General features: G+C 40.6%; 1 protein-coding gene across 1 annotated transcript in view; it reads right to left on the reverse strand.

The window, feature by feature from the left end:
- Positions 1 to 15,095: 15,095 nt before the first annotated feature.
- Positions 15,096 to 25,702, reverse strand: part of LOC144058307 (eukaryotic translation initiation factor 3 subunit H) — an 85,399-nt gene continuing 74,792 nt past the window's right edge. The window contains exons 7-8 of the mRNA XM_077576698.1: positions 20,524 to 20,656; positions 15,096 to 15,404 (exon numbers count right to left, since the gene is read on the reverse strand). Coding sequence (XP_077432824.1) covers positions 15,310 to 15,404; positions 20,524 to 20,656 — 228 coding nt within the window. The 3' untranslated portion in view covers positions 15,096 to 15,309. The remainder of the gene's footprint in view (positions 15,405 to 20,523; positions 20,657 to 25,702) is intronic.

A 25,702-nucleotide genomic window follows, 5' to 3' on the forward strand; every position in this document is an offset into this window, starting at 1 on the left:
TTCCTCTCCCCAGGCACTTCATCCAGCTCCTTCGAAGGTATTCCAAGGCGCTCTCAGGCCAGCCGAGAGACATAACGACACCAGCGTGTCCTGGGTCGTCCCCAGGGCCTCCTCTTACTGGGACATGCCCGGAACACCTCACCAGGAAGGCATCCAGGAGACATCCTAACCAGATGTGCGAGCCACCTCAACTGGATCCTCTCAACGTGGAGAAGCAGCGGCTTGACTCTGAGTCCCTCCTGGATGACCGAGCTTTGCACCCCATCTCTAATGCTACATTCAGACCGAACTGAAAATATCCCGACGCTACGCTTGTCTCGCGTGTGTTTGTTTGCGGGGTTCTCCAATGGGATTTGTTTTGCGCCGCGTCGCAACAGAGGGAAAAAAAGTGGGTACTTTAAACTGTTCTTTGGTGTGTAGGCACAAACAACAGTCAGGACCCCACCGAGCCGCAGAGCAATGAGAATGCCCACAGTGGCTCAGCGCCTCTGACCGTAGAGGAATAGAGCTCAACCCTTCTCGAGAGGACTGGTATCAGAGCCTATGCTACTGTTTGTGGGGAGGCGAGTCTGACTATGTCTAGTCGGAACTTCCCTGTCCCGCACACCAGTTCAGGTTCTTTCCCTGCTAGAGAGGTGACATTCCATGTCCCAAGAGCTAGCTTCTGCAGCCGGGGTCCCCACCTTTGGCTGCCGCCCAGGTCACACAGCACCCGACCCCTTTGGCCCTTTGCACAGGAAGGGCCTTTTTGGGGTGTGCTCAGTCAGGCCCCATGGGTGCAGGTCCGGCCACCAGACGCTCACCTTCGAGCCCCATCTCCAGGCCTGGCTCCAGAGTAAGGCATCGGTTACCCGCGTCCAGGCAAGGGAAAATGTGATCCAAATATCTGAGTCGTCATAAGGGGGCTTTTGAGCCATGCTTTTTCTGGTCCGTCACCTCGGATGTTTATCATTGGGACACACAAGCCCCTCCACCACGGTAAGGCGATTGCTCACGGAGGGTTGACTAAATTAAATATAGAAAAATGTTAAGTTTTGAAATATATTGCACGACAAGGACAGAGTGCATATAGTGACATAGAGATCTCGTTCTTCCTGTTGTGAAGCATCCGTTACGGACATTTAATCATAACAAGCCCAAACGTGATAAAATAATTAAGGCTGCAATGATCATCCATTCCATCACTAATGACAATTAGTTCATCTATTACTCCATTAATTCTTTGTTTATGAAAAATTGTCATAATGTAGCAGCAAATGTCAGTCAAATTCCTTTAAACTCATGTTGCTGTCATTAGATGAGTCCCTGTGCTCCACTTCCCTTTCAAATTAATTATCCATTCGGATTTATAGCAGGGAATATTTGGCATTTCTACAGCATTTAAAAAAAGATGCCTGGAAAGATGTTGGTAATTATCTATTGCAAGTAAAAAAACAACAACTAAAAGATATAACGTGACTTCATTGCAGTGTTTATTTACTGTTGATGTGGAGTTCAGAAGCCGCCCGAGTGTGCAACTTATTCAAGGTTGTGACAAACTTATAAAAGGTCAGTCGTCTTTTGCTCCCGTGAGTCGTCAGTGGTGTATGCCGTGATTTACGTGGCACTTTGACTCAAAGCACCTCCCCTCTGTTGGCCTTGAGCCCTGTCATGACAACATAATTCAGTCCATGCTGCTGTTTTACTCCCATCAAAACCAGCGTCACCACTCACCATTACTGCCAGCTCGACATCTGCCACCATGTTTGCACTCGGCAGGCTTCACACAACGCTCAGGGCTCTGCTGAAGGCATTTAAGAAGCTTTTACGATTCCCCACACATCCCTGGATTAGTGACAAGCGAGGCGGTGCCCCAGTCAGCCCTCAAGGGCAACATGGCCCCATGGTGCTGCTTCAGAATTGCAAACAAAGAGCAGTCAAATTAAACAGAAGCCACCTCTCCAAAGCCAATCAATACCCGCTAGGAAGAGAGGGCCCCCATCATAAGAGGCATCAATCATAAGCACAGGTGTGCCTGTCAAATTAGCAGATACCTTCATTATCAACTTTCGACTGGGCTAAATTAATATTTCCCAACCAAACAGCGTGACAGGGAAACCGTGCGGTGATTTTCGGAAGAATTTATTTGTGTCTCAAGTGCGGCTGCTCCCATAAACATTTATCACTTTGGTCGACTTGTAATTATCGCTAATGACTGCACTGATGGCAAGCAGGAGCAGTACAAGTTATTACTCGACGAGGTGATGCTGATGACAAGTCAGACATCAGAGGCTGTATTAGATGGTGGTTTTGCACCACGGGTCAAGAAACAGCAACAGAGCTCTGGTGTAATTATTATGCAATGAACCACACTGGCAGCTTCTTTATTAAATGGAGCTGGTAGAGCCATCACTCAAGCTTCCTGTTGCTGAGCTGAAGGAGACTCCAGTGAAAAGGCTTGATGAATGAGCCAGCCACAGCGCCATATAGGCAAAGACATTTGATCCAGCGTGAAGGATCAACTCTAAAAGCAGCTCATTGCCACATCTGAGGTATTTAGCTGATGCTCCCAGAAAATCACATTAAGTTACTTCACACTTATTCAAGGTCATTTTCAAAAACACATGGACACTGCTGACTCATCATGTTTTCATTAAAATTACTAAGTAAGTTTGCTTAGGATAATACTTTTGCATGAAGGTGAAAGAATTTGATGAAGCTTCTGGGATTAACACTGTATGTACATTGTTATCACCCAAGGTATTCAAATTGACCTAATTCACTTGTTTTTGAAGACTTGCACAAATGATATCTGCTCAGAATGCATGTCGTACTGACTACAATAGTTACTAATTGCAATTATAGTGTTGTACTACTTAATATTTAATCACTGGCAAAATCTGAGCAAAGCACAGCTTACTTTTCAGGTCAATTTAATGCATAGAGGACAAAAATGAAAGAAAAAGCAAAAATCTAAAAAGTGAAAATACTCAAGATCATAGTACGTGTCCAGACAAGATTTAAAGTGTGTTAAAACAAGTGTCCAGTGCTGACAAAAAAAATAGCATATGGCGTGGCTCAGTTAATAAGGTGGTCATCTCGCAACCCAGAGGTTGTGGGTTCAATCCCATGCCATTGTGACCACGTCGAAGTATCCTTGAGCAAGATACTGAACCCCCAATTGCTCCTGATGCTGCGAATGAGTAGTTGAATGTAAAGCGTTTGAGGGCCTTCTAAGGTGAAAATATATAAATGAAGTACCATTTACCATACATGCAAAGAAATTTATGGACAATTTAGAGTATTCGATAAACTTACTGTGCATGTTTTTAAAATGGGGGGAGAAAGCAGTGTAGACGGAGACAACACAAGCAGGTTCGGTGAGAACATGCAAACCCGACACATGAAGGACAGAGCCCAGATTTGAACCCTCAACCAACCAATCAGAACTGTGACGCAGATATGCTAACCAGTCGCCGACCATGCTGCACCCCCTTATTTATTTTTTGAAATTATTAATTTCCATCTTTTTATTGCTCTTTTTTTGTGATTGCTTAAAGGTGCATTGTGCCGTTTAAAAAGGTAATAATTAAAGCTTTTATCTACATCATGCGAATGAGACCAAAAATGAGACCATGAACATTAGACCACTTGTCGCCCCACAAATCCCTTTCCCTCATCATAGGCGTGTTCTGAAATACATTCCTAGCACTCTGCTTCACTCAGACCGTTCAGAAACTCAGACCTTTCCTCAAACTTTCTATTGAGTTATTCACAGTGCTCCAAAAACGGACCAAAGTGCAGGCAGTACAAGGAACGTTAACAGGTGCATTTAGAAATTAAGGTGAGCGGAGATTGCGCTGCCACAGACATCACACGGGGACAACGTTAAAGTTTTTCTTTTTATATTAAAATGGCTTACCTCACGAAAATCACGCATCTGGCGAGTCGATTTGTAGCCAAAGGTACAATTCTGTTCGATTAATGCGCCTTGTAAATTGTTGTTCAAACCAAAAGTTAGTTACCATGAGCTACCCTTGCTTCTTCTTCTTCTTCTTAAAATAATAACAATAATAATAATTATCAAGTACATGATCTACTCTAACAGAATGTGCCTCAGTTCAGTTTAGACACGGTAAAGAAACAGACAACTGTGTCTCCGCACCTCAACACCGTACAGTATTTTTGTTTTGTGTAAGTAATGAAAGCAGTCTTTTTAAAGCATGGACAAACTCAAGTGGATTACTAACAACCTGGATAAATTACAGTGGATGCGTATATAAACCATGACTCACAGCGAACTGCACGAACAATATGCTTCATTAATAAGTATTTTTTTCTTCTTTTAGCCCCAGCAACATAAAACCTGAACTAACAGCCATGTTTGAGTTTCTATTAGTACAGTGGAATACATACATATGTAGCGACTATCAGCCGGTTGCAAGTTTTGCAACCTCATCAAAGATAAAGAAACTCCTTCTTTTGTCCTGGGACCCATCAAAGTGGGGTTTGGTTGACCAAGACTGTCTCACCTCCACAGACAGCCAGCCCTCACCCATCTCTGGAATTTAGGAGTGACTGACAGAATTTTTTTTTTTTTCCCAATATCTGATTGTCATATTTTGCAACAGAACAATGAACTATGAAATGTTATGTGAGGTTTTTACATGGGAAGGGGAGTGAATAATTACAAAATGGGGAAAAATACCTTAAATTGTTATTGTAGGAAATGTGTTGAACTTAGGTTTATCAGGCGGAGAGCATACTGAAGGACCAATGAGATGCAAAAATAGGTTCAAGTGGCACACTTCTTAATGGCTTGGATGTCCGGATTACTGCCTTGTGCTGTCTTCCACTTGCTCCCGACCCAGCTCTCCGCACCTGCCTCAGGTTCCAGTAGTATGGCTGCTATGATCAGGATGGCCTCTTCTGAGAGTCCGGGGTCACTAACAGACAGGGGGTCCATTGGAAATCTGGACAAGGCATCAGCATTTATGTTGCTTTTACCTGGGCGGTACTTGATCTCGCAATCGAATGAGGCCAGTTGTGCAACCCAGCGTTGCTCTACTGCGCCTAACCGGGCTGGCTGTAGGTGGGCAATGGAGTTATTATCGGTGTATACAGTAAAACTTGCACTGGCCAAAAAGTCCTTGAATTTCTCCGTCAATGCCCACTTAAGGGCCAAAAGCTCTAATTTCAAAGCACTGTAAGTGGCATAATTCTTCTCTGTGGGATGCAAACTACGGCTAGCATATGCTATGACCCTCTCTTGGCAAACCTGAACTTGGGCCAGGACTGTGCCTAAGCCTTGGTTGCTGGCATCTGTGTACAAAATGAATGGAAGAGACTAGTCTGCGTAGGCCAAAACAGGTGTGTGGGTCAATGCAGCATTCAATTGGTCAAAAGAGTCCTGGCACTGGGAGGACCACTGTACCTTAATTCTTTCATTGCTCTTGTCTGCAGGGATGCCAGTCATAAGTTGTTCAAAGGTCGTGCTATTTTGGCAAAGCCGGAGACAAAACTTCTGTAGTAGCCAGCTAACCCTAGGAAAGCTCATACCTGCTTGAAAGTGGTGGGGATGGGCCAATCCAAAACAGATTTTAAAAAAGTTCTGGGTTAGGTGTCACTCCATCTTGGTCAACAACATGGCCCAGGAGCTTAATTTCGGTTTGGAGGAGCTTGCACTTGTCCAGACGCAGTTTCATACCATGCTGCCACATTTGCTGAAGCGCTGCCTCCGAATGCTTTAGGTGAGAACAGAAATTAGGTGAATAAATGATAATGTCATCCAAGTAGACTAACAATGATTCTGACAATTGTCCATGCAAACACTGCTGCATAAGTCTTTGGAACGTGGCCAAATGGCATACGTTCAAATTCAAAAAGACCAAGTGGTGTAGTGAAAGCAGTTTTCTCCCTATCTGCAGGATCCATCTCCACTTGCCAGTAACCACTGGCTCGGTCAAGGGACAAAAAGCACTTTGCTTGAGTCAAACTAGTCAGAGTCTCTTCAATCCTGGGTAAGGTAAAAGCATCGTTATGGGTTACTGCATTCAAACTCCTACAGTCCATGCAGAACATCCAACTGCCATCTTTTTTTCTCACCAGCACTATAAGTGCAGCCCACGGACTACAGCTCTTTCGGATCACCCACTTTTTTCACCCACATTTTCTCCAGAGCAATAGAGAATTGTGTCATCAGCAAACAAAACACTTTTAAGTATTTTGGAGACACAGCAAATATCGTTTATATATTAATATAAATAACTTAAGGCCAAGCACTGACCCTTGGGGAACGCCGTGAGAGATCATCAATTGTTTTGATTGTATGTTGTTGAACTGCAAATACTGATATCTGTTATCTTGGTAATTTTTAATCCATTTATATGCTAAGCCTTGTATGTCGTATCTCTCTAATTTATTCAATAATATAAAATAATCTATAGTATCAAATGCTTTTTTTTTTTTAATCTATAAAAATCCCAATAGTAAATTCTTTATCTATACTTGTAGCTATAGCGTCTACAATTTCCATGACTGCCACCGAGGTTGATCGTTTTTTCTCTAAATCCATATTGATTTAACTTAAGAGCTTGTATTTCTTGATGAAAATGTCTATTCTATGTGAAAAGAGTTTCTCTAAAATTTTGGAGAACTGTGGCAAAAGTGGTAATCGGTCTATAGTTAGTGAATAAATGTATAAATCTCCGTTTTTCTAAATAGGAATGACTTAAGTGGTTTTCATTTTTGATAGAAAGATACCAACTTTAAATGACAAATTACAGATATATGTGAATGGTTGTGCAACATGTTGGAAGATGCTTTTGACTAATGTCATGTCGATTTTAAAGCAATCTATGGACTTTTTTTTTTAAACATTTAAAACTTCAGTTTCATACTGCACTAAGAAAGTGTAGGAGTTATTTTTAATATATTTATCTAATTTATTTCAGTAAGTCATTACCAACATTGACAAAACTCATTAAATGCATTAGCTATTTCTGTATTGTTATCAATAACAATATTTTTATCTTCTAAAAAATATTCTGGATGATCTATCTTTTAAAAATATATATTTTTAATTAGATTATTTAATATTTTCCATATTTCACATGTGTTGCTTCTATTCTGCTCCAATAGTGTATGATAACAATTTTTCTTACAATATTTACAATTTTTTTTTATAGGTCTTATATTTAATTTCAGCAGCAACAGTTCTCAATTTTATAATTCTTTTGAAATATTATATTTATATTGTACATTCTACCCCTGTCCCTCGGACTTCAGTAACAGGGCTAGTTTAAAGCCGACCGAGAGGCTGACGGGGCCCTACAAAATCTAGCAATATGATCCGCTGTTCCACATCAGTGACAGATAAGCCTACCTTGATTTAGTTGGGACCGTGGACTATGGACAATAGACCAGCCGGCACATACAGAGGAGCAGATGGAGGGTGTCACCATGCCACATGACCGCAGCGGCAGGGCAAGAAGCTCTGCCTGATCGGTGAGTATCAGAACGACACATGGTGGCCCGGCGAGGACCAGAAGAAGAGACGCGGGTTGTGGGCCTTTTACTGCCGTGGGTGTTCTTGTCACTGCAGGCCTTGCCCCACCCTGGTTGCGGGAGCACCCGTGGAGATGAGGTCAAGTGTTGAGACTGCATGGACACCCCACCCCGCCCAAGAGCGACTTCCAGTGACTCCGTTACCTGTACTCCTGAGAAGGTTCCAACCCCTTTGCCTTTTAAATAAAGAAACAAATTTTTAGCAGATTTCAGTTTTTAAATGTTTCATCCTCTCTTTTTGATATTTGCATACCTGGCGCCCAAAATAAATGTCACATTGAACCTGCTTGTGCATCTTATTGGTCCCTCCGTGTGCTGTCCTCCGATAAACTCAAACCTACTGTTAGTACATGTTTTACAGTAACACTTCAAGGTATTTTTTTCCATTTTACAATTATTCACCCCCTTTTCCATGTGACTAGCTCACAGTTATGTATTTGCCATTCTGAAATGTTGACCCTATGAAGTATTGTGAAGGTGTTTCATCTGTGTATTCGACACGTCCCGAACGAACCCTCTGCCTTGAGTTGCAGAATATCACAACAAATTCTTAATTTATGCTCTTTTATGTTGGATGAAATTCAAATCAAATATAAGCTATAAAATATAACATTTGAAAATAAAAAATGAACGAATACCTGCAAACACCAGTTACTTGTCACAGACTACGCCAAATGGCAAATAATCTTTTAATTGACATAAAATTATTAAATAAAAATTTCCCACTGCGCCAATATGAACTCGTTTAAGCAAAAAAATAACTCAAGGAGCAACAACAAAATAACCAAACTTTGGCTGATGCCTCAGAAGATGAATTGTAAGATGAATGTGTAACCCACTCAAGTTGTACACTTCACTTGTATTTTCTTATCACCTGCAGTAGCAGTTTTTGTCTAGCAGAGAGCAGAAGCAACTAATGTCCAAGCAGTCAGAGAGGGAAAGAGAGAGAGGAAGTGATGCAACTATTGCAGTCAGTAATGGAGTGCGCAATTGAGAGTTACGAAGTGAGAAGCTAAATGATACCAGAAGAGAGAAAAAAAAACTGTGAAAGTCGAGTTTAAAGTCTTCCCAGCAGGTTAAACACAAGGTTCGACCATGTTTGCCTGGAGTTTTGCAGAAGACTGTACATTGAATTTGCATTCTCCGGTGAGTTCATTATTCGCCGTGGTAAGCTGCGCTAATGTTGCTAAGCTAAGCTATTGTCTTGTAGGAGCCATTTTGTCGACATTGTAATCATCCTTGATATGTCAATTGCTATATGTATTAAAATACGGTGAATTTATGATGAGATGTTTATAAGAAAAAATTAATCAGAGGATTTATGAACATTTGCATTGACAAAATGAAGTGTATCCTGAATATGCGTTACAGAAAATGTACATACTACTGTGTTGTTTTATGTATTAGTATTGCAAGCTAAGATTGTTAAAATCCCAAATGGTTTGAGGTTAAATCTTTGAATGTAAAAGGTCTATTCATTTGATAGTGTCATAATTCACCCTGCTTATATAGGTTGGTTTTTTAAATACCTGTTAATAGAAGCTGATGAAACCATTTGATGAACAACTATTCGTAGAGAGATTGGTGATTTTGGAGTCAAACAGTGGATTTACGATCGACCTACTTTGGAGTGACAGTGGAACATCTGGTCAACCTTGAGGACATCGTTTGTTCAAATTTTCTCATCAAACAGATAAGAAATTGAAATATCGTTCACTCCATAAAAACACTACCGGGTAGATGAACAATATTTTGTTCATTTTCTCAGAACTCTGAATGTTATTTTTATTTAATTTTTTGAGGTGATAGTTTCAAACATAGGCTAAACAGAAGAAAATAAATGTTTGGGGTAAATGTGATTGAAATTAGTTGTGTATTGAATAAATGTTGGCAGTTATTTCAAAAAAAGTTGAACCAGCCTATTGGTTTCATTTCATCTATATCCTCCTTTAAGAAGTTTCTAGAAGATCACCTGTGTAGCTAGTCATTGTTACAAATGTGATCTTCAAAGTTGAGGCTGATTTATTTGAGGTCAAACTTCCTAAAAGTTCACATCTCGGATGATGTCCTGATCTGCCATTGGAATTGACTTTCCACTGATATTTTAACACTTCCTGAAAATTTCAGGTTCATATCTTTTCCCTAAGGTACTGGTTGCTATGGACATTTGAAAGATGCAAGGATCAAAACTAGAGCAGTCAAACAATTAATTTTTTTTATCAGATTTATCACATTTTATAATTTTGATTAATCACTTGATAAAAAAAGGCTTTTTTAATCAACAATTTTTTCCCCGCCAAATTTGAAGAGCATTATGATTATGGTAATTCTTTTGACATTTAATGTTATGAGGACGTCTTCAAAAATGTTTGATTCACTGCACACACTCATTCTCTTTTTCTAATCAGTTAATTACTTGCATCATTTAAAATTGAGGAAAAAATGACCGCAATATTTTGACATGAACAAATATTCTAAATGTGATACACAAAACATTTTTTAAATGCTTTACTTTAATGCCTGTAATTATGTTTATTGCTCAAATACAACCTGTGCTACCTTAAACGTAGCCATCCGCTGTCATGCTAAAGGATAATCTATGGTCAAAATGATTAGTGCGATTAATCTGTGTTAATTCATGATTAATGCAATATTTTTTGTGATTAATTAATCAGTTAATGCTGTAACTTTGACAGCACTAATCAAAACTTTAAATCTGTTTTTTTTTTTTTTTTACTGAAAACTAGGGATTTCAACCATCCAACATGAAAATTGCTTTAACTTTGTCCAGTTTTGAGGTATGTCCATGTATTATTACATACAATTTTAAAGGGAATTGAGAGCATTTAAAATGGGCGTCACTTATGTGCAAGCATGGTTTTGCTATTTGGAGGCCGGCCTGGTTCCTTATTCTCTCAAATAGCTGGGGGTCCACTAACCTTAGTCTGGAGGCGTGATATGCAGCTGTGACGAAAGCAGGAAGCGAGGACGCTGGTGGAAACAAACAATGAAATCTAACCTGGATGAATGGACGCTGCAATGAATTTTGTTCTTGCAGAATTACTTACCATGTTGAATGTTGAACAGCGAGAGGTGCTTCGTGCATTTTTAGCTGGTAAAGCTGTTCGTGCTTTGATTCTGAAGGTTTGTTCATTGCAGTTTGCAATGCAATTATTAGCTAATGTTTACTTTCGATTAGTATTTTATTGTTTGTTTGTTAATACCTCCAACTAGGCTCCAACTTTTAATTAAGCTACTTAATGTTACTTCATTAATACAGACTAGTTACGTTATGATTCCCCAAAAGCTACAGTTACTACTAATGGGATTATATCTCAGAGCTTTAATTTACAGAGAGGCACAAGACAGGGATGCCCACTATCCCCTTTATTATTTGCAATATTTATTGAGCCACTTGCATTAGCCATACGCCAGGAAAGAAGGATTCAAGGAATTCACTCTGGGGTAACAGAACATAAAATTAATCTATATGCCGATGACATCTTACTTTATTTAGAAAAGCCGGCTACTTCGCTAGGGGAAGTATTTAATTTAATAACTAAATTCTCACAGTTATCAGATTATTCTATTAACTGGACAAAATCAACACTTCTACCTATTACAGAAAATTCATGGAACCCCGCAAGCCAGGACCCACACTACTCATTTCCTATAGGTAATTTAAAATACTTAGGCATAAAAATCTCACCTAAATTAACTGATTTAATTCATTTAAACTTTTCTCCACTTCTGGATAACATTTATAGTGACTTGGAGCGCTGGAATAATCTTCCTATTTCTCTAATAGGACGAATAGCCACCATTAAAATGAAAGTTTTACCTAAAATAAACTATTTTTTTCTCAATGATTCCATTTAAACCTACGGCTAAATGGTTCCAGTTGTTGGACTCAGCCGTAACAAAATTTTACTGGAATAAAAAAAAAGCAAAGATTAGTCTATCTACTCTTCAGAAAAGCAAATCCAAAGGTGGTCTAGAGGCACCAAATTTTATGTACTACTATATAGCTAACCAGCTACAATATATCGTTCTATGGGCACAACCCAACAGAGACACTAACTGTTGGTCGGAACTAGAACAGAAGGATTGTAATAACCTCAGACTTCGGGATTTACTCTTTATTACAACATCGATTAAGCGCCATAATTGTTTTAAAAACCCAATGATTTCCGCCACCGTGACTGCCTGGTGGAAGGCACTAGAATTGACAAAAGCCCAAGTGGAGCCCTGTGGACTTTCTCCCCTATGGCATAACCCCGACTTTCAACTTAACAACCAACCGTTTCATTTAGCTGTGTGGGAGCAGAAAGGAATTACACATCTCCACCATCTCTTCTCAGATAATATGTTTATATCATATACATCCTTGCTCCAAAAATACAATATAAAAAACGGAATGTTTTTACATTATCTACAAGTTAAAAATATGATAAAGAAAAAAATTCCAACACTTCGGGGTACGCTCCAACCGCCTGTTTTAGCTCAAGATATTAACAAGCTTTCTCCGACAACAACAAAAAAACTTTCAAAAATATATAAGTTACTTTCATATACTGATAAAATGTCTTTACCCATCTCGAAATGGGAGACAAACTTGTCTATAGCACCGGAACCTGACTTTTGGATTCAAGTTTGTGAAAACGCATTTAAAATGACAAAACACACAAATTTACAACTTATCCAATATAAAGTTATTCACAGAACATACATTACTCAATATATGATGAAGAAAATGGGACTCTCAGACTCCGACATTTGTCTCCAATGCTTACAAAACACTACAGACACTTATGTTCATGCTTTATGGTTATGTACTCCGGTTATGTATTTCTGGACTAAAGTCTTAGAAAAACTTTCCGCTATTTTGGACTGTAGGATACCTTTATCTCCAAACTTGTGTTTGCTAGGTGACCTAACAACAACTGATTTACCACATAAACAATTTCAATCTACACTTGTAGCCCTTACTATCGCTAAAAAAACAATTCTTGTTAACTGGAAAAATAAACAAACTCTGAATATCGACCAATGGTCTAACCTCCTCATAAATCACATTTTAATGGAAAAAATATCTGCCTCAAATAAAAACCAAATATCAAAATTTATAGAAACATGGTCTACGTATATAGAATTTTTTAACCTAATTCCGGTTACTTAATTCTGTCAGTTAGCGAGAGCCACTACATCGTGATAACTTACATTGATGTTTCTGCATTTGGCAATTTATTATTATATTATATTATTAGTATGGGATTTTTTTTAATGGGCTTTAGGTGAACTGATGAATACACACACGCTCGCACGCACGCACACACACACACACACGCACATACACATACTCACCCACATACAAAAAAAAAAGTATATATATATATATATATATATATATATATATGTGTGTGTGTGTATATGTATATATATATGTATATGTATTTAAAAAAAAAAAAAAAAAAAAAAACATTTATTAAAATTTTTTTAATTGATTTGTTGTTTTTTAAAAAAAAAAAAAAAAAAAAAAGGAGAGCAATGATGATGTCAAATCGAATGAACAATACTGAGCTCTTCTGTAAGAAAAAAAATAAAAAAATACAGACTAGTTACTCCCGCATCCACTTGTAGTGCGAGCAAGGTCAACTTTTCTTTCTCTAAGAATGTACATTTCTGTACATTTTTGTTATACTCTGCTGACTCCATGAGAGGTAGCGACTTTACTGCCACAGAAAGGAACACATTTGACGGGTTTATTCGTACCCGTCATCTATGCCTGTTTAGTTGCAATGCCCCCATTAAGACCAATGGATATTTAATGGTCCTAAAGTCTTGCAACTTAAGTTGCTTGTCTAAACAACTTGAAAACATTAAGGGTGGGAATCTTTAACTGTCTCACGATTCAATTTGATTCCCATTTTTGGGTCTGCAATTCAATTCAGAATCGATTTTTGATTCATAATAATTTTAAATTCAAAATGAGTTAATTGACACCAATTTCTGCTTCATTTTAGAGATGGGCAAAGAATTGTCATGATCTATTCATCTGACTTGCTAATGCTAATTAGCACGCTACTTGCGGCACTTTTATCACTCAAAAGAACGACTACTCAAATAAAACGCTTAAGGAATGTATACAGAGAAGGATCTTAACAATCACCGGTATATGCTCTTCCTACGCTGTTAAAAAAATATAGATATATTTTTTTATAGGAATAACTTTCTTGTGACTTTCCTTCTACTCTCTAATGTGGCTACTACTTAACAGTGTATAAGAATGCGCAGACCCACACTGCTCCTAAGTGGACAAATCATGTACAACATGAATAGCACTCTCAATAAAGGCATACACAAACAAGGGCAAGACAGTATAAAATAGTTGAATTAAAATTGATTTTGGGACATTTAAAATTGATTCTGAATCATACTAAATGAGAATCGTGATTTTTATGAGAATTGATTTTTTGGGGCATCTAGAAAACTTTTTTTCTTTTTTTATCAAATTGCAACATTGTTTGTAATAATCTCTGGATTTGTCTACTTTTTCCAAATGATTACTTGTACAACATTCTGAGGAAATCAAAATATCCTTTCACTGTTTTTCCCTTTGTTTTTTAACAACATGTCCGCAGAATACTCACGTGGTCCTTGGGAACAAAGGGCACCATGTTGGTGCCCTATACCAGCCACAGTATTATGATCACTTACACAATCAATGAGAACCAATAGAAGAACTCTATTAAAAACAATACATTCACAAAAATAATGGTGCTTGGTAGTGAGTCAATCAGAAGTATTAATTTCCATCCATTCATCCATGTTCTTAATAAGAGGTAAATTAGGTAATCAAAATAGTGCAACTAGAAACAGCTAACTTCTAAACGACAGCAGTCAAGTCCATGTAAAGGTAGATTCATTAAATTATGCAACTAATCACTGCAGCCGGTCAAGCTAAATCCATAACAAACATATCATGTGAAAACGTACGAGGAGGGCCCATTCTTCAAACCAAACTTTAGGGGAGCATGATTAGTCACTTGAGGGAAAGTGTTTTTTGGCATTGCAAAAGGACTTACTTGCATGTAGCATGCTCAGCCAAGGAAAAATGCCACATAAAGCACCCAGTGCACACTTTTTTTTTGCTGATGTTAATGCCAGAGGAGGTTTGGAACACTGTGCTAATTGAGTCAGCAGTGTTGGCAATTACGCACCAGTACTTGATGACCCCACTCTGTAACTTCTGTGGTCTGACACTTGGGTAGCTGAGTTACAGTCCTCCCTAAAAGCTTTGCAAGAATACTACTTGCAGTTGATCGTGGAATACCTGGGAGGATGTTTATTGTTGCAATGGTGGAATGATGCAATATTTCACCAATAAATGACTGCCAAGATAGCTAGGTACTTCTGTTTATATGTGAGTACTTGTGGTAATGGGGATGAATAAAAAAAAAAAAAGAGGAGAGAGAGAGAGATGAGAAGAATTGGCCCAATTCATTTGTGTTAAACAGTAAAAAAAAAAAAAAAAAAAAAGTCAAGTAAGATGAAGAGCTGAATCACTTTTATTTCACTCTTAAATCAAAAATACATTTGTAGCCAAAATTGTGTGTGTGTGTGTGTGTGTGTGTGTGTGTGTGTGAAAACAATGAATAGATTCTCCAGAAATAAACAAGACAACCCTTCAGCTCTCTGATTAACTTGCGGTTTTTTTCATGTGTTCTTCCTGCCCCCTCTTCTCTCTTGACTCCGTTGTCTCATCTAGTTGTGGCCTTGGAGAGCCTCGGCCATGAACAGCTTCCCAAGGTTCTGAGAGGTGAATTCCTTCACATTCTGGCAGTAGTTGTTAATTTGCCCTGTTGGAAAGTTGGCACATATAATCCACACACCCAACACAAAAAAACACCAACAGAGGCAAACATGCAACCATTTGTGCACACCCAAACAGGCCAAGGCAAGAAGAAAACAGACGGACAGAAACAGAAGCACAGAAAATATAAAATTTGTAGTGGGAACACAGCAGGATCAGAAAGCTGTCACAGGGTGCGGAGAGCCGAACAGCATGAAACCTCAGACAAAGGAGTGATCTACTTGGTGATTGAGCAAATAAACTTTAGATAATAAAATTTCTGGATAATAGTGGAGATATGGTAATTATGAAACATATCCAGAACTCCTGTGAGGCGGCAGGAGGAGTTTGTGATGGTGGGGATTTCAATCTTTGAGAGGACGGCAATTTACATATTACGGAAGAGGATTGGGGCCAGCGAAGAGACAAAAAAGTGTGCAGGTTTCTTATTTTATTCTCAGAATTCTGACTTTAAAGTGAGATTTCTCACTTTTTAAAGTAAAAACTTTATCATTTCCGTTGTGACGTAAAACTATGAATTGTGGGGGAAAGTCAGAATTCTGAGATTAAAGCCAGAATTTAAAGTGAGAATTCTGTGATTAAAGTCAGAATTTTTGAAAGTCAGAATTCTGAGAATAAAGTTAGAATCCTGCCATTCTTTCTTTTTTTTCTCTTCACTGGCCCTAATCATCTTCCATAATACATACCATATCATCAACGAAGCATTCAACTCTCACCGTGGATTGACAGCAAATTAGCAATATACTGTGGAGGAGAGAGTGAAAATCGTGGAACCATGTTTTGAATCAAAATTGGTAACCCACACTAAATGGCAATACATGATTGCATTTCTGGGAAGAAATCCTCCAAGCAGACTCACAATTAAACATCTTCTGCAGAAGTTCAGGGAAAAAGGAGGCGTGACCAATGCGAATAAATGTAGGTAGGCCAAGGTCTGCAAGGACAGCCATCAACACTCAGACTGAGACATCATAGGGAGCATAGGTATCAAAGTCCGGTAATCGAGGGCCGGAGATCTGCATGTTTTCAAGATTTCCCTACTCCAGCACACCTGATTCAATGATCAGGATCATTATCAGGCTGATTCAATGATCAGATCATTATCAGGCTGATTCAATGATCAGGATCATTATCAGGCTGATTCAATGATCAGGATCATTATCAGGTTCCTGCACAGCTTGCTGTTGAGCTGATCATTTGAATCAGCTGTGTTGGAGAAGGGAAACAACTAAACCATGCACGATTCCGGCCTTCAAGGACCGGACTTTGACACTTGTGGTGGAGGATTTATCGGCAAAATCGACAAGACGTTTATCACGAGAGACTGTCGCCCAGCGTGGGTTACCGATTTTGATTCAAAATATGCTTCCACAATCTTCACTCTCTCCTCCACAGTAGATTACTTTTGATACAGTAGGGTGAGAATTGAGTGCTTTGTTGTTGATATTCCTGAAAATGAAAAAGTCATCTTTGTTAGCTTGGAAATTGTAAGAATTAAAAAAGTAGTACCACTTTATTGGCTGTTTTATCTCGTGGTTAGCTACCGTCCACCTGGACCTTACTATGGCTTTCTCAATGCACTTGTGGCTGACTTGTTAACTTACGCAGATAATATACTAATTATGGGTGACTGTAAATATTCATATGAATTCCCCGTCAGAAGCGCTTACTGTAGCATTTCAGATGATAAACGATACGTTTGGTTTCACGCAGATAATAAATGTAGTGATCCATAAAAATGCTTTAGATTTGGTACTAACCCGGAGTAACCTTGAATGTAATGGTATTCATTGCCTAATACTACTGTTATGTCTGACCATTACTTTATTAAATGTGAAGTTTTGGCTCATTGCCATCATCCAGACTTTAACCAAAGATGTAGCAGCCACAAGATTAGTTGTTCAACGACTTTAGCGCTTTTAGCTACTACCTCTGGCAACTGATTCCTTTCCTTTATATACTGGTTCAATAGATACTCATAATTTAATAATTTAAATGCTGTTTTTTGTATCTGCCCTTGATACTAGGACCATTAAGAATTCAAACCCGTCCTAAAAGGCTTACACACGTAACCAGAACACAAACAATCATGTGGGAAACTTGTGCAAATGGCAAGTGACGAAAATTGAGGTCTTCAGTCAAGCATGGTGCTTGCTAAAATATAAAGAAGCTCTCGTTTTAGCTAAAACTAATTCTTGTTCTAGAATAATCGGTCTTAACTCTTTCACTGCCAGACGTTTTCAGAAACGGGTTGTTTCCAGTGCCAGCCGATTTAAGCATTTTGACTGATCTTTCAAGGTCCACAAAAAATGTTGTGTCTGGACTATGGAAACACACATACTACCAAATGAAAGATTGGACTCTCATCTATCATCAGAAAAAAAAGTTTGTTTCTACCTTATTCCGTTCTTCAGTAATCAACAATAGAAAATGGTTACTTTCACCGAAATTCTCTGTTTTGAAACAAAAAACGGAGAAAAAGAGCTTTTTGTGAAACGATGTTATTTCATGCACTCTAGTGAATTGTACACTTCTTTTTGTCCATGAATGATGCCACAAACACCTAAATAGTGCTTTACTTCTGTAAAACGCTTTCACCAACAATGAAAAACTGTTTTTTTTTATTTGCTAAATACGTTTATTTCCATTCAACAGTGTAACAATTTGACAAAACAATTTCGCAAACTATTTACAAATGTGTGTAACTGTGGTACGACTTACAATTATGTGGATGTTTCAAATACAGTTTTTCTTTTTGTAACGCTCTTCTGCGTGCAAGGAGACGCCGCTGGACTCGCACAACAGTTTACTTTCACTTTGTCCGTTTCGCGTGCAAATATTACACTTTCTTGACTGCCTTTTTTTCCGGGGAATAAATAGCAAGTAGCAGACTGTACACACTCCTCCGATGAATATGCATTGGACTCGGGGCACTCTCCGTCGTCCGATCGAACGTCCGCCTGTGCGTGCTCGGTTGTGCTCCGCGTTTATGACGTCGTCATAGCCGCCGCGTCAACGCTTCCAATTTCGCCGTCAAGCTCGGATTCACCTTCATCATCATCGATGATGATCATCGTCGTCATCAATGTGCTCTTTTAGCGTTGGTCGATGCCTTTCGTCTTGTAAGTGTAGATGCTTGCAACCGCTCGCTGCTTGCAACCGCTCGCCTCCTCGACCATCTAGCTCCGCCCGCCTAACGTCTCCTACTGCCGCGTCAATGCTTTTCATCCACGGAGTCACCATCATCATCATCATCATCGATGATGATCATCTTCGTCATCAATGTGCTCTTTTAGCGTTGGTCGATGCTTTTGGTCTTTGAAAAAAACGGCTCGGGCGTGAGCTCCTCACAACCGGTCGCCATTTTTCCTTTGTCTAACATTCTCATCTACTGCTCGACGCTCTAGCTCCGCCTCTACTGACGCCCACCCGATCTTGTCAAAAGAAAGTCATCGCTGCCCTCTAGGGACCAAAAATAGTCATTAGGCTCAAAAAACCTGCTTGAAACTTTCAACACAGCTGCGGAAGGCTTGCCGGCACCCGTTTCAAAAAAATAATAATAAGAATAAATTGGATGACGTCTTTTGACGTCATTGGGAGCCCTCCGTAGGTTTTTACTTGACGTCTTTAAACGTCAGTGGCAGTGAAAGAGTTAATAAAAATAACCCTAATACTTATTTGCTACAGTAGCAATGTTAACGCAACAGCAGCCGACATCGCATAGCTCCCCGCATTCAGCTCACGATTTTATGCAATTTTTTTTACAAAAAAAATTAAGACTAGATTAAGATTAAGAACACTGTGCCTAAAAACCAGTCAAATTGCGCAATTTCTGATGTTAAAAGAGACAGTATCCCTTGAAAACCTAAAGCCTGGTTCATATTGGCCGACTTCCAAACTGTGAAAGAAAAAAATCACGGGAGTACCAGTTTTGAAAGTACCGTGTGTGGTGTGCACACTACACAATCAACACAACACACACAAACCGAGTTCATTCATAAATGTGACGGGAAGTCTCGCAAAATCTCTCGAGGTTAAACCAGTCGCGATACTTCCTGGTTTGTTTTCAGCCCAAAAAGTGACATCAAAAGATAAGGCGTTGTTTAAAAGGGTGTAAATGGATCTGAGTGGCGAGGCATAGTTTGCCCTCGGTGCCAGCGGCGCAGGTTCGCTTCCGACCCGGACAGCATGTTTGTTCGTGTAGTATGTGTGTGTGGATTAAATCCCAAAAAAAAAAAAGGGGGAGTGTAATAGCGCAAGTATGGACTTTCAGCTGCGTCATGACTGTTTTGATTTTGGATTACCCACCGACTTCCTCAGCATACTTTCTGTTAGGCTGTGCGGTGGTTTGTCCACAGAGTGAAGTTGGGCCAAAACTATCTAACATGTTGAATATCCCTGATTTCAAGTCGGAGGTCCTTCCAAGGGCCAATATCAGAATGAGTGTGTGGTGTTAACACACACGGCAGGATTATCTGTTAAGATTATCGTTTGGATGTCAGTGCCTCCTTACGATTGTCGGGAGGGGAAATTTGGGGCTAAAATCGAGCCAATTTTCTTGCCGGGTGAACCAGGCTTTACACTACTTGCAGGGTTTTTCCTGGCTCCAATTGAGGCAGAGGTTGTACTACCGATAGCTGTCTCATTTTGAGTTATCAGTACTCCTGGCCGTTGTACGATCAATAACCAGAAATTAGAAATTATAGGAATAGAAATTTGCCATTAATTTCATGCAATTTTAAGGAAAAATAAAATATTGGGATATATAGGTCTTTCTTTAAAAACATCTGTAATTTTTGGGTGGGGAATTTTATGTACAAGTGGCATCAGTATCGATGACATTCTGCTGTTTTGGGGTTTGTGAGATCATGGGACACATGTAGGCATCTGAACACAAGAAATCCCAATCTACTGTATCAAATTATTATGTGGACAATAACCTCAATTTTTGAGCGTGTATACTGGAAAATTGAGGGAGTGCATGAGTACAAAGAAAAACTGCTTTTGAAGGGCGATTTTAGGGGTGCTTATATTATACGAGCGTACCATATTCTGAAGAAATGACAGTAGTACATAGAGGTACTGTGTTGTTTATGTTCCTGTACCTGCAATAAGAAGGGTGTCCATGCGAGGTGGGGGCTGAGGGGGTTTGAACATTTTGCTGATGTCCTCTTCAGGCAAGGCCGCCTCCCCTCTGCTCTGTCGCTGGGCGTTCTCCTGCTGCCGTCTCTGGAGGTACTGCACAGAAGGGCAGAGGAAGAAGGGGCATTAGAGAATAAAAGAGGAAAAGTATGATGACATGACAGTGATGGGAAGTGAGAAAAAACAGCAAAAAGGTAGAAAAAATAAAAGCAAATGGAGTATTACTGTAGATAGAATATCAGATAGCAATGAATTGCAAGTTGCAAGCAGTAATCGATAGTCAGTAAATCAGCGAATTGTCTGCAGTTCCTCTTCATTTGGTGAGAGAGGAGAGACTGGCAGCATCTAGTGTACACTGAGGTATTCTGGGGGGGAAACAGTGGGTGGATTATGTGGGAGGACAATGATAAGCGGGCGCTTCTGATCTAGATATCCAGGCAGCTCTGAGAGGACCAAATGCAGAACAGGAGCTGGTGGCAGCCATGAGGATTTTTCTGGAGGGGCAGCAGAAAAGGAGGAGGGCTTTCTGGCAGAGCTCAGAGGGCTCCGAGCTTCCTTGCCAGCCCAGCATGTTGGTCAACAGAGGCAGAGCAGGGGGCCGGTAGCTCCCAGCACAGCACCATCCCGGGACAGATTGCCAACACCAGCTCCTCGGCCGTGTCACAGTTCTCCCACTGAGGCGCCACGCACAGGGGTGAGCCACAGACCACAGCCTGCCGGGCCTGACTACAGAACTTTTGGGGAACCAAAAATCCCACAATTTATGGCAGGAGAAGACATTGAAAATTACCTGCTTCGCTTTGGGCGTATTACCAAAACCTGGGCTTGGCCGGAGGGTGAAAGGGCGTGTCGCCTGGTGCTACTCCTGACTGGAAAGGCACTTGAAGCCTACACAGCCATGGATGAGGAGAGGGCTCATTTTTACACAGACCTGCAGGCTGCACTGAAAACCCAACTGCAACTGACCACCGATTAAAGGGTCTCTACAGGTGGTGGATTCGTCAGGAGCAGAACACAAAGGAGCAGATCGGCGACCAGATCATCTGCTCTCTTGGATTCTGGTAGTTTCTTGACACTGGTCCGAAGAAACCTAGTGCCAACGAGCAGTGTGGACTATAGCAAACTGGAAGACATTTTGTGTGTGCATGGCGACAACCACTCCTACGCTACTGCTAAACTGACTAGTTGTGAATGAGCAACCCTATTTATTGAATGTCGGGGTGGTGGAAAAGTTGCCTGTGGCAGCCATCCTGGGATGGGTTTTCATGGATGTGTTGCTGGGTTCAGGGCCCAAAGACAGTGATTGTGGTATGGGTTTACCGGGGCATGTGATCACGCGCAGCCAGGCCAGTACCAGGTAAAGCCAATGCGATTGATTTGGATTTTTTCTCAACACTGGACAATAGTTTGTTTGAGGGGGCCCAAGAAAGTCGTACAGCCAGTGGCGTTTTGAAAAGGGGCTAAAAACTAGGGAGCCAGACTGGAAGGATGGACTCACAAAGGACATGTGGGAGGATGTAACTCTGAAACCATTATTTGCCAAAGTAGTTGGGGGGCTGGATATGGCGCAGGGGGATAAAGAATGCTTTGCAATTGACAACAATGTCTTGTACACTGTGACGGATGGGATTAAGCACCTTGTTGTACCAGTCTCATGTCGGCCAATAATCATGCGCCTGGCACATATCATGCCTTGGGCAGGACATCTTGGACGCAACAAAACTTATTTGCGCATATCCTCCAGATTCTTTTCGCCTTCCATGTATGCTGATATTCAATTGTTCTGTAAGACCTGTTCTATCTGCCAGAAAATTTGTCATGTCCACCAGGCAGAACGTGCCAACCTCCAACCTCTGCCAGTAATCTCCACTCCATTCAAGCGTATAGCCATGGACATGGGATTGTTGGTGCAAAGCAGCATAGAGGGCACCAGTACATTTTAGTGATCTGTGATTATGCCACCCGGTACCATGAGGCTTTTCCAATGCGCACTGTTACTGCTCCGGCTGTGCTGCGGTGTCTTGACCAGCTGTGTTCCCAGAGTTGGTGTTCCGGATGAGATCATTACGGACCAGATGACCAACTTCACCTCCAGACTCCGTAAGGTAGCCGTTGCTTGTCGTGGCGGCAATCCTCGAACCCGCTGGTGGACACCAGCGGTAAGGGATGCCGTCAAGCTGAAGAAGGAGTCCTATCGGGCCTTTTTGGCCTGTGGGACCCCGGAGGCAGCTGACAGGTACCATCTGACCAAACGGAATGCAGCTGCAGGCAAAAACTCAAACATGGGAGGAGTTTGGTGAGGCCATGGAAAACGACTTCCGGACGGCTTCGAGGAAATTCTGGAAAAGCAGTGCACCATTAACACTGTGTATAGTGGAGATGGGATGCTGCTGACCTCGACTTGGGACGTTGTGATCGGTGGGGAGAATACTTTGAAGACCACCTCAATTCCATTGACACGTCTTCCTTTGAAGAAGCAGAGTCTGGGGACTCTGAGATGGGCTCTCCTATCTCTGGGGACTATCCTACTTCAGAGCATGTGTGAATGTCGCCATGGAGTCTCAACACAGGCAAATGTTTGTAATCTATTCGATTCCATTAATCAAACAACAAACATTTCACCGTGTACCGCTCCAAGGGCTTGTTGATGTAAACCAGGGGTGCCCAAGTTTGGTTTCCCTCCTGCAGCACAGCTAAATCTAATGATCAGCTAATCAGAAAGCTTTGCAGAAGCCTGATAACGATCCTGATCATGAATCAGGTGTGTTAGTGGAGAAAAACAAGGACCGAACTTGAGCACCCCTGATCTAAACCTTCCGCAATGTCTTGTCTACACAAGTAATGTTAGAGGAAGATGAAAATAACATTATCAATAACAAACTAAAATAAAATAAAAACTAAGACACCAAATGGCGCCGACTCGCGAAATCATGTCAGCCCGCGACATCGGTGAATACCATCTATAGTGCAGTTCTAAAGTTGTTTAAATAATCTTTTTTATTAACAATAATAATAATAAATTTAATTTATCAGCGCTTTTCATGACACCCAAGGACACTTTACAGGGCAGAGTAAATTAAACTAAGTAAGTACACAGTATTATTATTTTTAATTAAAAAGGCATAAAAAACAGTAAAAGGAAAAACTGGCAGGAAATGTTAATAAATGTTAAGTGGAGTAAGCAGTCCGGAAACAGGTGTGTTTTGAGTCTTGATTTGGAGGAGGAGAGAGAGTCACTGTTTCTGAGGTCTGGTGGCAGAATGTTCCAGAGCTGGGTGGCAGACCAACTGAAGGCTCTGCCCCCCATGGCGCTAAAACGAGCTGGGGGACAGAGATAAATAGAGGAGGAGGATCTGAGCGAGCAAGCAGAGATGAACACTTGAAGGAGATCAGAAAGGTAGGGAGGGGCGAGGTTTTGGATGGACATGCAGGTAAACACAAGAAGTTTGCAATTGATGCGATGTTTCACAGGGAGCCAGTGGAGGTGCTGGAGGAAAGGGGTGATGTGGCAGCATGCAGGGGACCAGTTGGATTTTATGGAGCGCTTTTGGGAAAGGCCGAAGAGGAGGGAGTTGCAATAATCTAAATGGGAGGTGACAAGGCTGTGAACAAAAATGGCGGTGGTGTGGGGGGTGAGGGAAGGGCGGAGTCTGTTGATGTTACGCAGGTGGAAGTAGGCAGTGCGGGTAATGGTGTTGATTTGCGAATGAAAGGAGAGTGAGCTGTCAAGGATGACATCCAGACTCTTTACCTGGGGGGGAGGGGGAGACTGTGTAGCCGCCGATGGTCAGGAAGAAACTGTTGACTTCGGAGAGGTTGGATTTGGTGACAAGGAGGAGGACTTCCGTTTTATTGCAATTTAGTTTGAGGAAGTTTGCGGTGAACCAGGTTTTTAATTCAGAGAGGCAAGAGGTGAGGGAAGGGGATGGGAGTGTGGAGTTGGGTTTGCAAGAGAGATAGAGCTGGGTGTCATCCGCAAAACAGTGGAAGTGGATATTGAATTTGCAGAAGATGTTGCCAAGGGGTAGGAGATAAATGATGAAGAGGAAACAAAGATATATATGCAACTGCCACGCTACAACGACTTTGCTTCATAACACTCTCACTGCCTTCAAAGATACAGCCATGAAAAAAGGCATTCTTGTTTCTTCAGTTTACTGTTCATTTGAATGCCTACCTACTACAACTAAACTTACCTCTAGTTTAGTTGTAGTATGTAGGCATTTGTTTGGACCAATATATGAATGACAACAAAAACAGCTCATATGAGTTGAAGTTAACAACTGAAAAGGAGTTCTTGATTATAATAACCAAAATCACTTCAGTTTTATTAAGTTATGTTATGTTATTACATAAGTAGCTATAGCATTGTACTGTCAAAAACAGTCCTTTCGCATTTCCATGTTTTCTTTCGCAAAACAAAAACCAAGTGAGCCCAAATACAGTAGAGAGACAGAACGAAAGCGAGACAATTTGTGCCCTCATTATGGAAAAGAAACTAGCGGTAAAATTAAAACACCTGCAGCTTACAGTCAGGCGCGGCTTATGTGTAACAAACTCGAGTATTCCCCAAATTTAGCTAGCGTGGCTTAAAGTCAGGTGCGCCTTGTAGTCCAGAAATTACTGTAATCATCAATCATTAATCACCTAATACAATATATACATAAAGATACACATGTATAATAGTGCTGCTCTGATCGACATATCGGTCGTTGCCTTTCATTGCTGATCACAAAAACAACGATCACCCGCAGCCAACAAGAGACAAGCATGTGTGCAGTGTAGCTTCCCCTCCACCTTTCCTTAAAACTGGAAATTATAGACCAAAAGGGATGGAAATTTGAGGACAATGTTAAAAAAAAAATCGGATTCATCAATTAATGGAAAAGAAACTGACAGATTAAAAACCTTTAGATACTACTATTATAGAAATCTGTTTTTCTTGTTTTTTTTCTCTTGACGTAAAGCTCTGCTCCTCAGCTTTCAGAATCCGTTGGAATAACGTTGCTAGGCCAATCGGTTCAGGGGTTACGGTGATTTGAAAAACATGCATCTTTTCCTGTTTGGGACGCTGAGGCAAAAACTCGAGTGTCTGAGGAGTTCCGTGAGCCCATGCAGCAGAGTGAGAAGCTACCTTTCCAA

This window comes from Vanacampus margaritifer, chromosome 9 (assembly GCF_051991255.1).
Source record: "Vanacampus margaritifer isolate UIUO_Vmar chromosome 9, RoL_Vmar_1.0, whole genome shotgun sequence".
In the NCBI taxonomy this organism is placed as follows: domain Eukaryota; kingdom Metazoa; phylum Chordata; class Actinopteri; order Syngnathiformes; family Syngnathidae; genus Vanacampus; species Vanacampus margaritifer.